General features: G+C 46.0%; 1 protein-coding gene across 1 annotated transcript in view; it reads left to right on the top strand.

Annotated features, from left to right (window-relative positions):
* The window catches only part of LOC142297259 (5-hydroxytryptamine receptor 3C-like), a 172659-nt gene that overhangs the window by 125659 nt on the left and 32253 nt on the right, over nucleotides 1–14747 (top strand). Inside the window, exon 5 of the mRNA XM_075341513.1 lies at nucleotides 8076–8245. Within this exon, the coding sequence (XP_075197628.1) occupies nucleotides 8076–8245 (170 nt within the window). The remainder of the gene's footprint in view (nucleotides 1–8075; nucleotides 8246–14747) is intronic.

Here is a 14747-nt window from a genome sequence, read left to right as displayed (position 1 = left end):
GACCAGCATATGCAGGCAGTGTGGTGGCAACTCAGCTGCAGGGTTTGCCTACTTCAATCTCTACCCTGCCTCTCACCTCTAATGTGAAAGGGCATCCTTTCTCAGGAATTACATCTTTTTTAGTAGAGCCGACTAGAGTCTCAGCTTACGGAGACGCAACCAAGTTACAGCTTCCCCTCCCATCTCATTACAATAGAGATCCCAAGGAGACTCGCAGTTTTATTAATCAGCGACAGATTAACTTACCCTGTTTTCTTCGTGGCAATCATGGTCTCTCTGCTGTAGGGACAAGTTCTCCCCTGGGTGAATCCCATTTGGGAGCGTGAAAGTCCTGAGACACATGATATTAGAAGATTTCTGAAGACCTCTAAGCTTGAGACTCCTGGTCGCACCACCTCATCTCTTCTATGAACCAGGGCACGGATACTGCGGCTCGGTATGCATTATGTTTTCATACCCTGGTCTGGAATGAAGATGCCATGGTGGAGACCTTCTGGCAGGGGGTTTCTGGTTGTATTAAGCATGAACTGGCAGGCAATGACCACTCTTCCGACCTGGTTGCCTTTATACACCTAGCTCTGAGGATAGATCTTTGTTTTTTCGAGCGGGCTCTGGAACAGGCCCAAGTATCTCTCGAGGCAGATGATCATCGATGCTTGCACTAAACTTCCAATACTCCCTGCTGCACAGCACTGCATTTTTTGTTACTGAGCCAATGCAGGTTGAGCCCTCCAAACTTTCTGTGCAAAAATGTCTGCATAGGTATAGAGAGAACGAGTGTATGTGTACCACCCCGGTGTTAGTCGGGCTGCTCGGATCCGGGATCGTGGCTCGAGGGGGTTCAGACCCAGCTTGGTGGACACTTTGATCCGTAAAAAGGGGATATTTACAGGGGATAAGTTTGTGACGCCACCTGCGGGTTGTGGTAATGGGAGTACCGCCACTGCTGAAGGAGTACCGGAGCATATGGTGTTAAGCAGCAAGATGTTAGTCCCTCTGCAGGTAGGGAAGGCCCCGGGCTCAAGGAGTTGGTGGTTATTTGGGAGAGAAGAGTGCAGGAATCAGGGTACTCACTGCGGGTAGTTATGGTGCTGGATGAGGTTTATAAAGGAGACACACACACTGTAGGTAAACCAAAGTCTCTGTGTACAGCTGCCGCTGCCGGGAGCCCGTCTAAGTATCCGGTCCCACCAATGTTACTTAGTGATCCGGAGCCTGTCTCCGTGAACAATTTATCGTCCGCTGGGGTTCCCCGTGGCTTGAAGCTGTTGGGGGCCCTGCTCACTATGTGTGAGTGTAGCCGTGCTCTTAAGGGCTGGCATGTGAGACTTCAGTTGTGTTACTGTGTCTGGATACACCCCTGTCCCCCTCGTTGTGCTGATGCCCTCAACCTCTGAGCTTGTAGGGAAGTCATAAGAGATCCTCTCCCTTTCAAGTGAATTGTCAGGACGTTGAATCGGCTCCTGACCTAGGGTCCTGTACCCCGTCGTGCTCGGTACCGGTCAGTTCTTTTAGGTCTCTGGTGCCGACAGTCTTCCAAGACTACGTCCGTCACACCCTTGTCCAATGTCCCTGCTACCGGTCCCCACCTCCTCTGTACCCGAATACCTGCTTGCGACCCAACCAGTCCTCCCTAGCTCCCCAGGAGCTCACTCTCCCAGCTCCTCTCTCTTTAGAGCCTACTTCACTTCTCTCTTCCCTCTCACAGTCTGCTCAGTCTCCCAGTGGCTGGTCCATTTCCAGTCAGTTCCAACCCCCCTGGTGTGTCTGGCAGTGTATGATGCGAGGTGATTGGGTTTTGATGCAGATGGGAGTGACATCGGTTTCTTGGGTACCTGGAACCATGTTGGTAGGCCCTGCACTCTGGGTAAGGATGCAGTTCCCTGTGGCACCCTGATGTATTCAGGGGCGCCACATATGTATTGTGGAGGCAAAAGACATTTTTGTTCATCAGTGCTTAATGAAACTGAGAAACTCCAGTACTTAGGGTTAGGGTACTTTCACACTTGCGTTTATTTCCTTCCGTTACAATCCGCCCTTTTGGAAAACAGCGGAATCCGTTAACGGATTCCGCTGTTTCCCATAGACTTGTATGGGTGACGGATTGTACCAAAAGGACCTGCGTTGCTTCCGCTGGGCGACGCTCCGTTGCTTCCGCCCAGCGGGAGGAACGCAGCATGTAACGTTATTTTGAGCAGCGGAATCCTCTGGATTGCACTGCGCATGCTTTTTTTTTTAAATCAAACTTTATTTTGGCTTGCGGTGGCCGAACGTTCAGCTGAGCGCCGGCAAGCGACAGCGCTCAGCTGAGCGACCGGCCACCGGCATGCCCGGCCGCCGGCAAGTCACAGCGCTCAGCTGATCACCCGGCGGCCGGCTGCAGGGAGCGATCAGCTGATCACCCGGCGACCGGCTGCAGGGAGCGATCAGCTGATCACCCGGCAACCGGCTACTGGGAGCGATCAGCTGATCACCCGGCGGCCGGCTGCAGGGAGCGATCAGCTGATCACCCGGTGGTCGGCTGCAGGGAGCGATCAGCTGATCACCCGGCGGCCGGCTACTGGGAGCGATCAGCTGATCGTTTACAATAGTCTGCCGCTGGTAAAACTGTAAAAAAAAATAAAAACGAATTGCGTTGTTTTGCAGCATCCGTTGCATCCGTTGTGCCACTATATGCAACACATCCGTTGCATCCGTTACACAACGCAATGCAACGGATACCGTTCAACGCAAGTGTGAAAGTACCCTTACTCGTAGAGATAACTCTAGGTGAGAGATTGCTCTCAGTGGTCGACTGAAGTCACCCTGGTCTGTAGTGAGAAGTCTATTTCTGCAGCAGCTCATTTAGACTCTGGATCCGCTGGGAACGTTACCCACCAGGACCTGGTTCATTAATTCAAACTCCCTACACAGCAGCTCAATCTCCCCCTGAATATTTCCTCTATTGACAGACAACTTTTGTCTGAGTCTATCCGTGTCATCATGCTACCAGTCACACTGCAAATTGGAGTTTTGCATTCTGAGAAGATTTCCTTCTATGTGTTATCCAAATCTGTGTACTCAGGTCTTCTGGGCCTTCCCTTGTTGCATCTACAAGTGCCGGTCTTAGACTGGTCCTCTGGACAGGTGCTTCAATGGGGTCCCAATTGTGCTATCAGCTGCTTTGCCAGGGTCTCTCCTAAGACTCTGCCCTCCGTGGCTGTAAATCTCTGTGTATCATTCATTTGCAGATGTTTTTTGTGAAAAAAAACTTAGAGGCGTTACCGCCTCATAGGCCTTAAGATTGTCACATCGAGCTTCAGCCTGGCACCCCTCCACCCCGGGATCAGGTGTACACTTTATTCCTGCCTGAGACTCGCACCATGTCAGAGTACATCCAGGAAAATGTAGCCATAGCATTCATCCGTAAGTCCTCTTCTCTTGCTGGTGCTGGTTTCTTTTTCATGTAAAAAAAAATGGTTCCTTATGTCCCTGTATTGACTACAGGGGGGCTTAACAAGATCACCATTAAAAATAAATACCATATTTTCTGGCGACTGTTTAACCCTTGAAAATCTTTTCAAAAGTCGAGGGTCGTCTTATATGCCGGGTGTTGACTTATCGAGGGTATAATTAGCCCTCAATGTCTCCAAGACTATCAGAGTGGTAGCGCATCCCTCTGGCCTGCCCTTGTATCCTACTACCTCCTTCTCTGCCTCTCAGGCACATAGACCCCTCCGTGATCGCGTGCAGTGCACGGGGCTGCTGTCTTCCATCATGCCTTTACTGGAGTTGAATGCTTTACGGTGGTGGCGCAAAGCATTCAACTGCAGTAAAGCGCTGACAGCAGCGGTGGCCCTGTGTATTCGACACGATCATAGAGGGGTCTATGTGCCTGCGGTCCGCAAGAAGCACCCCTTGATGATCACGTCCGGTGCATGGAGCAGCTGCTGCTGTCAGTGCTTTACAGCAGTTGAGTGCTTTGCGTCATCGCCGCCGTAAAACATTAAACTGTAGTAAATCCATGATGGCAGCCTGCAGCGGCGGCTCCGTGCACCGGACGAGATCGCCAAGAGGTCTAAGTGCCTGCGGTCTGCAAGAAGCAGCTGATGGCACCATGGGAACGGAGGACAGGTGAAAATAAATTTAATTAATTATAAACAACGGCATAATAAGGGACAAGAAGGGGGCCGGTAGGAGGATATTACTAAACAATGGGCACATTACTGCCGGGCACATTACTGCAGGGCACATTACTAAACAATGGGCACATTACTACAGGGGATATTACTAAATAATGGGCACTGTACTAAACAATGGGCACATTACTGTAAGGCATATTACTAAACAATGGGCACATTACTAAAAAATGGGCACATTAATGTAGGGCAGATTACTAAACAATGGGCACTTTACTGAACAATTGCCACATTATTATAGGGGATATTATTAAACAATGGGCACATTACTAGAGGGCCCAAGGAAGGGGCACAAGGATGGGCACATTACATTTTATTGGGATGCATTTTTATTTTTGAAAATTTCCAGTAGCTGCTGCATTTCCCATCGTAGGCTTACACTCAAGTCAATAAGGTTTCCTAGTTTTTTGTGGTAAAATAGGGGCCTCAGCTTATACTCAAGTATATACGGTATATCCCAAACTCTATATTTTAACTGGAAAAGTTGGGGGTTGTCTTATACACTCAGTCATCTTATACGTTGGAAAATACGGTACCCTCTGCTTTTGATTTCTGAACTGTTTGACAGGATCCAGGGAGCAAAGTTTTTTCAAAGCTGGATCTAAAAGGGGCTTATAAATTGATCCGAATCCGTAAAGACAATGAATGTCATACCCTTTGGTCTGTGCAATGCGCCCGCCTTGCTTCAAGAGTTCACAAATGACATCTTCCGGTACCCCCTCTATGTGTTCGTGGTCATACAGCTGGACGTATTCCTGATTTTCTCCTAAGATGCATCCTTTCATTGAAGACATGTCCATCAGTTTCTGCATCACCTACGGGATCACAATTTGTTTAAACAATAAGTTGTCTAAATATGTCTTCTAAAAACACTCTTTGCCTTTCCTTGGCTACATTGTTTTCAGCCAAGGTCTTAATATGAATCCCAAGAAGATTTCTAATGATCTCTCTTAGCCTTGTCCTCCAGGCCTATGTGCCACCCAGCGGTTCATTGGTTTGGCAACTTTTACAGACAATTCATTCAACACTTCTTGTCCCTCATGGAACTCATCTCTGTCTTAACTAGGACACCAAGCTCTGGCTAAGGTCAGCTGTATTGGCTTTCCAGCAACTTAAAGAAGTCTTAACAAAAGCTCCGATGCTACATTACCCCGATCCTAATAAGCAGTTTCTCCTGGAACTGGATGCTTCCTATATTGGTGCTTGGGCAGTCCTTCTTCAAAGGAATTCCTCAGGAAAGTCTGTCACCTGTGGGGGAAGCAAATAACTCCTAGATGAGAAAAATTCTCAGATACAAGCAATTCATAATGACAACTAGCTAGCCAAAGTAAAGGGGGCTTTACACGCTGTTCGCACCCGCCCCCGTCGTTAGTGCATCACAGGCAAATCGCTGCCCGTGGCGGACAAAATCGCTAGTACCCGTCATACATACTTACCTTCCTAACGACGTCGCTGTGGCCGGCGAACAGCCTCTTTTCTAAGGGGGCGGTTTGTGCGGCGTCACAGCGACGTCACACGGCAGGCGTCCAATAGAAGAAAAGGGGCGGAGAGCAGCCGCATGAAAGTCACGCCCACCTCGTTGCCGGAGGACGCAGGTACGGTGTTGTTCGTCGTTCCTGTGGTGTCACACGTAGCGATGTGTGCTGCCTCAGGAACGACGAACAACCTGCGTCCAAAATCAGCAACGATATTTGGGAAATGGACGACGTGTCAACGATCAACGATTAGGTGAGTATTTTTGATCGTTAGCGGACGCTCGTAGGTGTCACACGCAATGACATCACTAATGAGGCCGGATGTGCATCATGAATTCCGTGACCCCAACGATATCTCGTTAGCGATGTTGTTGAGTGTAAAGCCCCCTTAAGGCTAGACCAGTGTAATGCACTACTCAGATTAGAGTGTTGGTGGTGGTAAAATATTTTTCTTTCTGTATCCTAAAAATTACAACCTGTTCTCAAATTCCCTAATATCTCAGTATGTTATATACTGAATTGATTGCTTGCCGCTTCTCGTCACCATCACTGGCCAACGAGGTTTGGGATTTTGTAATCGTCTGTTCTCAGTGTGCCAGAAACAAGTCCCTCTGGAACAAGCCTTCTGGTCTTCTTCACACTCCTTCCTTCCCCTGGCAATAACATGGCCATCAATTACATCATGGACTTGCCCTTCTCTGAAGGTTGTAACACCATCATGGTCGTTGTGGACAGCTTCTCCAAGATGCCTCATTTCATCACTTTGGCCAGTCTCCCTTCTGCTCCCAAACTCGCCACGCAATTTTTGTTCAGCATGTGTTTTGTCTCCATGGTCTTCCTCTCCATATTGTCTCTGATCGAGGGGTCCGGCTCACATTAACGTTCAGGAGAGCCCTTTGCAAGCTGCTGAATGTTCAGCTTGACTTCCCCTCTGCATATCAACCTCAGACCAATGGGCAGGTTCTTAAGAACCACTTCATTTTTTTTTTTTTTGCTCATCAGGATGATTGAGTACAAATACTCCCTTGTGGCGAATTTTCCTATAACAACCATGTTGGGAAATATTCGGGAGTATCTCCATTTTTTATTGTTTACTCCTGGTACCCTCAAGTGCCATCTCCCATTACTGCTTCCTCTGCCGTGCTAGCTGCAGATTCCTCATATAGCAACTTCGTCCATATCTGGCAACCAAATCAGGCCTCACTCCTTAAGGCCGTGTCCAAGTTGAAATTTCAGGCATAGAAGAAAACAAGCTCTGCACATCTTTACCATCCTCGAGATAAGGTGTGGTTGTTATCCCATAACATCCGCCTGGAGAGTCCCTCCTTCAAGATCTCCAATCAGTACTTTAAGCCATTCAAGGTCATCAGGCAAATCAATCCAGTGACCTATCTCCCAATGAATCTACGGTTTCCAAATTTCTTCTATGTCTCCTGCCTTTACTGCTGTTCCTGAGGGTCATTTGGATATGTTTTAGGTGAGGGAAATTCTGTATTCCAAAAAGGTTAGGGGGAAGACCTTCTACTTGATTGAGAGGGTTAGTCCTGAGCAGAGATAATTGGAGCTTGTGGGGAACGTAAACACCCCTGCCAACTTGGAGAATTTCCTCTGTAGGCCTGGCCAAAAAAGGGTGGACCTATTCACCACGCTGCCCCGCTTAGCCTCAGGCCAGTATGTCGAAACCCGTTTGCAGCACTCTTAGTCCTTCTGCACTCTCCTGCTGTCTCCACCTAGCTGTAGGGAGGGGTGGCCAGATTGTGTAGGAATTTTACCCTGCTGTGTAGTGCAGGAATTTAACCCTACTGTGTCTTGCAGGGTTTTGCGTCCCTGTCCTATCCCCTACTAGCAAGGGGCATATCATGTAGCCTTTCGTGAGTGAACTTGGTTCCTAGATGCATATAGCCTCTGATGTTCCATCTAGGTCTTCCTTTGCATTATCTTTACATTTTTTTACCTGGCTTGTTCTCTCCTTTTCATCTGACCTTCCCCTCCTGACCTCAGCTCTGTACCCTGACCCTCTGTTGCCTGCCTCAACTTTGGACTGTTTGACTTTACTTCTGCCTGTGCCCTTTGCACTTCTGCTTTGACCCATCGGGCAGCTGTTGCAGGTCCAGGGTCTGCGTTGTGAGTAGTACCAGGCAACTATCTGCTGCCCAGCCTATCCTCACCATCAGAGGCTCTAGTATAGATCAGGCAGTCACTTAGTCACACCCTTCCAGTGTAATCCTGGCCAAAGGTGCAGTGGGTCCACATCCACCAGCTGCCTCACTTAAATAGACATTAATATGTTCTTTGATGGAAGTGGATAGAGAAAATGTAGCAGCGCTAATAAATGGGAAAGATGAATAAAAATGGAAAATGTTATTGCATGACTAACAGTTTTGTATTGATTATGGTTATATGTACTTTTCCTTTTTTGCAGTATAGATGAGGATAAGTCACAGCGTACTCCCTTTGTATATGTCAATCACACTGGACGTGTGCGATATGACAGAATGCTTCGAGTGGTCCGCTCATGTAACCTAGGCATCTTCAACTTCCCATTTGATGTTCAGAACTGCTCTTTAACCTTTGGTTCATACATGCACACAGGTGTGTATTACAGGATCACATAGTCAAAAAATACATCAATAGCATATCAATGCATATGGGAAACTACCCAGGCAATACATGCATACAGAAACTAAATGTAGCACAACGTTTAACAGACAGACCGAGGATGAAAGAACATCAAATTCACTTTCCCTGCAGGATGTTAAAGGGCTTATCAGGGCATGTAATATTAGTGACTATGGATAGGTCATAAATATCACTCCCTTCATCAGCTGTTGTTAGCTCTGGTGGACATCGGATGTAAACATTGAATGATGCTGATCAGCAAACTTCATACAATTTGTAGCAGCCGCTGCTAAATATGGAAGATCAGCTCCTATTCTCCAGCCTCTAGAAGTAATAGCAGCTGATTGGGGGGCTTTGGACTCCCTCTAGTTTGATATCATTGATCTAGCCTAAGGATCATCGATATTATATACCTGGACACCCCTTTTACAAATTGGGTACAACTGGTAAGACCACACAGGCAGGAAAAAGCACCCCTCTGAAATGTGAAATAAAAATTAATCACAACCACTTCTTAATCGCTTCAGTGTTCATCATAAAAAAAAAATGATTATACTCAACTCCCGGAATAATATCACATCATCGTCAGTGAGTGCTTTCTCCTGCTTTGCACTGATGAGGGGAAAATACTCGGAACTGTCTGCAAATGAAGTGTATGGTTTGGATTCCTATCCTAAGTTACAGTGCCTACAAGTAGTATTCAACCCCCTGCAGATTTAGCAGGTTTACACATTCGGAATTAACTTGGCATTGTGACATTTGGACTGTAGATCAGCCTGGAAGTGTGAAATGCACTGCAGCAAAAAAGAATGTTATTTCTTTTTTTATTTTTTTTTTTTTAAATTGTGAAAAGTTTATTCAGAGGGTCATTTATTATTCAACCCCTCAAACCACAAGAATTCTGTTTGGTTCCCCTAAAGTATTAAGAAGTATTTCAGGCACAAAGAACAATGAGCTTCACATGTTTGGATTAATTATCTCTTTTTCCAGCCTTTTCTGACTAATTAAGACCCTTCCCAAACTTGTGAACAGCACTCATACTTGGTCAACATGGGAAAGACAAAGGAGCATTCCAAGGCCATCAGAGACAAGATTGTGGAGGGTCACAAGGCTGGCAAGGGGTACAAAACCCTTTCCAAGGAGTTGGGCCTACCTGTCTCCACTGTTGGGAGCATCATCCGGAAGTGGAAGGCTTATGGAACTACTGTTAGCCTTCCACGGCCTGGACAGCCTTTGAAAGTTTCCACCCGTGCCGAGGCCAGGCTTGTCCGAAGAGTCAAGGCTAACCCAAGGACAACAAGGAAGGAGCTCCGGGAAGATCTCATGGCAGTGGGGACATTGGTTTCAGTCAATACCATAAGTAACGTACTCCACCGTAATGGTCTCCGTTCCAGACGAGCCCGTAAGGTACCTTTACTTTCAAAGAGTCATGTCAAGGCTCGTCTACAGTTTGCTCATGATCACTTGGAGGACTCTGAGACAGACTGGTTCAAGGTTCTCTGGTCTGATGAGATCTTTGGTGCAAACCACACACGTGACGTTTGGAGACTGGATGGCACTGCATACGACCCCAAGAATACCATCCCTACAGTCAAGCATGGTGGTGGCAGCATCATGCTGTGGGGCTGTTTCTCCGCCAAGGGGCCTGGCCATCTGGTCCGCATCCATGGGAAGATGGATAGCACGGCCTACCTGGAGATTTTGGCCAAGAACCTGCGCTCCTCCATCAAGGATCTTAAGATGGGTCATCATTTCATCTTCCAACAAGACAACGACCCAAAGCACACAGCCAAGAAAACCAAGGCCTGGTTCAAGAGGAAAAAATCAAGGTGTTGCAGTGGCCTAGTCAGTCTCCTGACCTTAACCCAATTGAAAACTTGTGGAAGGAGCTCAAGATTAAAGTCCACATGAGACACCCAAAGAACCTAGATATCTTGGAGAAGATCTGCATGGAGGAGTGGGCCAAGATAACTCCAGAGACCTGTGCAGGCCTGATCAGGTCTTATAAAAGACGATTATTAGCTGTAATTGCAAACAAGGGTTATTCCACAAAATATTAAACCTAGGGGTTGAATAATAATTGACCCACACTTTTATGTTGAAAATTTATTAAAATTTAACTGAGCAACATAACTTGTTGGTTTGTAAGATTTATGCATCTGTTAATAAATCCTGCTCTTGTTTGAAGTTTGCAGGCTCTAACTTATTTGCATCTTATCAAACCTGCTAAATCTGCAGGGGGTTGAATACTACTTGTAGGCACTGTATATGGCAAGGCTCATTAAAGGGTCAATATTGACTTTTAGGATTGATTCTCTAAAGGTGGAGCTAGAATTCAAGCCCTCTTTCTCTCTGAAAAGGTTGTTTGCATATTTACGAGCAGAGTTTCTATTCTCTTGTATAGCACAGGGCATACAATGATACAATGACAGAATCATCTGTTTGAGGTTAGATGGAAGCAAGTCATGCACTTCCCCTACAACAGAGGTTGTCTGTGGTGAGACAATAAAATTAATTTTCATATTATCCGACTATAACCTTTAAGGGAGCTCAAGTTACACTGTATCATATTAAATTACTGTGCACAACTACTGGTTTCTAATCTAATAGTCTGTGATAGTGTCTAATAACTGAATGTACTGAACCACTAACAAATGGAGAATAGAATTTACCTGCAGTATAGTACTTTGCATGACATTTCTATAGCTATCTATGACTATGTGTCCAAGATCCGGACATGCTGTGTCCTCTCCGCAGGAGACTGTAGCTGCCTGTGCCCACGATTAGGGTTCGGCCCGCTGCTTTCTTTCTCACTGTTCTCCCTGTGGAGAAAACTTGTAGCTCCGCAGCAATAAGTTGACATGCTGCTGCTCGGAAAGCCGCACAGCAGGTCAGTTTATGCTGCAGGAAAAACTTTCTAGAAATCCCATCCACTGTGCTTATACTATACAAGGCAGCATTTTGGGCGGAGTAAAAACACTGCGTCCAAAACGCTGTGAGCCCTGATCGTGGGCATGCAGCCTAACAGGGTGGTAAGTTCACTGTAGCAGGTTGGCTTACTAATGGAGTAGGGGTGCACCTAACTGTCCCTATTCCAACACAGAGGCCTTTTTAAGTTCCTTTCGAGGTATTCTAAGCATGTACAGTTACCTTGCAAAATTTGAAAACATTTTTAACATCTTTTTTTTACAAAATATTAATTTAATCCCCAAACAGCTAAACCTAAGATTTCCAGTTTTGATTAAAGCATTTTACTATGTTCATGAACTGTGAAAATGTATTTTTTTCAGGTGTTACCTTTGTTCCTGGTGCACAGTAAAAAAATCCTGGTATCTTAGGTTGAATTCCCACAATGAGTATTTGGGGCAATTTTGATGCTGTATTTTTGTTATGTTAAAGAATGCAGTACCTTACATTTTCATATAATAATTATATAAGGCAATTACCAACGCAGCAATGTCTTAAAGGCAAAAACAAATGTATAAGAAAAAAATAATGACCTTTATTGTATTGAATTTAAAAATATAAAAAGGAGACCAAAGGCATAAAAGGCATGGAAAAGAACACAAACAAGAGTGGGTAGGGGTAATGAAAGGTTATGGTGGGAAAGGTATATAAATAATGTATGACTACATATGAAATAGGAATTATCGTTAATGATTGAGATATCAAACCAGTTATTCCTTGAAAAGAAAGCATATGTATATAGTCACTAGTACCACTTAACTAGCTGTCATAATAGGCAGCAAGAATGCCAGTCCAGGTGCATATGGGGCAGAGAAATTATATAATGGTAATGGCTAAATCATCTGCTAGTTTGTTTCACCAAACATGCATATGGACAAATAAATAGAAAAGATGTGGTCCAAGGTATAACCGTATATAACAGTATAGACAACATTAGATATAAACCATTACAGGCAGTGGTAACTTCAGCAGCCAGAACAAAAAGACATAGATAAGAATATAAAGCAATAAGAAATATAAAGCCAAATGAAGCTTTAGCGAAACGTGCATTGGGTAGGTGTGTATATGATTGTAAATTGCATTATGACATGATTCGATAGAGTTTTGTCAAAGCAAAATAACAGGATTTTTCCTAAACAAAGCAGCTTTTTTTTTTTTTTTCAATTTTAAAGTTTTATTGGTTTCAAAAGAAAAACATACAGATAGTTACATTGTCCAATACCTTAAGATATTAGGTGTTATAACATAGAAATAGAACAAGCCTTTACAATAGGTCTAGGCCTTAGGCTCAACAACTACACAACAGTAGATAGGAAAAAATTGGACGAGTCTTACCACAGATAAGAGCATATCAGATGTGCAGAGAAATGCACGGGGAGAGATAAGAACCAAAAGGAGAGGGACAGGTTTAGAATGTGAATCAGTGAATAGAGAGGCGTAGGGGAGGATGTGTGATGACCGGGACGGTATTTTCATCTGTTGAATCTAAAAGAGGAGAGTGAATAAATGTTTTCTAGGGAGTGATATATGCCAAGGAGTCTGAGCACCGGGAGTCAATTAAAGCTAAGAACTTGGGGCCCAAGAGGAAAACCTCCCACGTGAGCCATTTAGAGGTGGTTTCCACTATCTGACCTCGCGACTGGGCCACCACCATCTCCATACGGTGTACTGTATTCACCTCTGTCGCCCATTCCTCTATGGCCGGGGGAGTGGGGTCTTTCCAATGTCGTGGGATCACAGTCTTGGCGGCCTGGAGGAGGGGGCCCATGAGGGATTTTTTATACTTTTTTTCTGAGATTTTAAACATAAATAAGCAAGACTGCCTCAGGGCGACTAGGGACTATGGTCCCCGTGACCTCTTGAATGGCTGCCAATACCTTGCTCCAAAAGGCCATCAGACTTAGGCAGGACCACCATATATGGGTCATGGTGCCGCCCTGGGCTCCGCAACGCCAACATACATCCGGAACTTCGGGACACCACACATGAAAGGATGATGGGACCCTATACCACCTGGAGAGGATCTTGTAGCAGGTTTCCTGCATTCTTGTGGCAACCACGGACCTATGGGTCAGGCGGAAACATCGTTCCCACTGATCCTTGGGAAACGTTTTGTTGAGCTCTGCTTCCCACGCGGTACAGAAGCGGGGAAGTGAAGTCTCCGCCGCCTCTGTCAGGATCTTATAAATCCTTGATATGGCATGTCGAGTGTCAGGTGTTCCGGTACAGATACGTTCAAAGGGAGTTATAGACGGGAGGTGCCCCGCGGCTTGTCCCTGTGAGGTTATAAAGTGTTTAAGTTGGGCATATTCAAAATGGAACCTCAGCCTGGTGTTTCCGTTTCCCACAATATCTGAGAGTGGGAGGAGAACTCCGTCTGGGGCCACCTGGCCCAGTCTCAGGGGCCTCTGTTTTGAACTGCCAAGAAATTTGTTGGACGATGCTCCTGGCAAAAAGTCAGGGTTGTCCGTTAGTGGCATGAGTGGACCCCGGGCTGGAGCAGGCGTTTGCTCAATGGTAATGAGTGTACTGATTTCAGTGTTTGTTTGGTGCTGTAGGACATTGCTATTTTATGTTTAGTGAGGCGTGGCCAGTTCCACGGCAGGGTTGGGACTGATAATGGGCATAGGTCATGTGCCAGCCGAACCCAGAGTTTTGAATCACAATTATGTAAGAGGTCCAGGACTCTGGTGTGGGCAGCCGCCAGGTAGTATCTCCTACAGCAGGGGAGCCCTGCTCCTCCCGCCCCCTTGGTTCTCGTCAGAACATTACTCCCGAGTCGGGGTCGCCCCCTAGTCCGCACAAATTTGTTAAATAGACGCTGTACCTTTACCCAGTAAGACGCCGGGATATGAACCGGAACCGTCTGAAGTAGATAAAGCAGTCTGGGTAAGGCTGTCATCCTTAGGGCGCTAATCCTGCCAAACCACGAGAGGGTACCCCGACCCCAGGAATCTAGGTCCCTCTCGAGCCTGGACAGGAAACTTAGAAAATTTAGTGAAAAAAGTCTGTCCATGTCAGATGGTATGACAATACCCAGGTATCCTATACTACCATTGGGCGGCCATTTAAAGGGGAAGTTTGGCTTCACGGTGTTTACCACGTTTTGGGGGAGCGATATGTTCAGGGCTTCTGACTTATCAAAATTAATTTTAAAATTGGACCATCTACTGAAGCGATTTAGTTCCTGCATTAGGGATGGAAGAGAGGTGAGTGGGTTTTGCAGGTATATGAGGAGGTCGTCTGCAAAGGCGGCACATTTGTATTCTTTGTTTGCGATTTTGATTCCTTGTATGTCAAGGTTAAGACGAATGGCCGCCAGTAGGTGTTCCATGACTAAGATGTAAAGTAGTGGGGATAGGGGGCATCCCTGCCGAGTCCCGTTATGTATGGTAAAGGGCCTCGACAGAGTACCATTAATTTTTAGGTGTGCGTTCGGGGAGCGGTATAAGGCCAGGATTTTGGATGAGAAGGTTGGACCAAAGCCGATGTGGGTCAGAGTCTGGGA

This window comes from Anomaloglossus baeobatrachus, chromosome 3 (genome assembly GCF_048569485.1).
Source record: "Anomaloglossus baeobatrachus isolate aAnoBae1 chromosome 3, aAnoBae1.hap1, whole genome shotgun sequence".
Lineage (NCBI taxonomy): Eukaryota > Metazoa > Chordata > Amphibia > Anura > Aromobatidae > Anomaloglossus > Anomaloglossus baeobatrachus.
The sequence above is the reverse complement of the archived record's forward strand: the minus strand, read 5'-3'. Positions and strand labels throughout refer to the sequence as shown.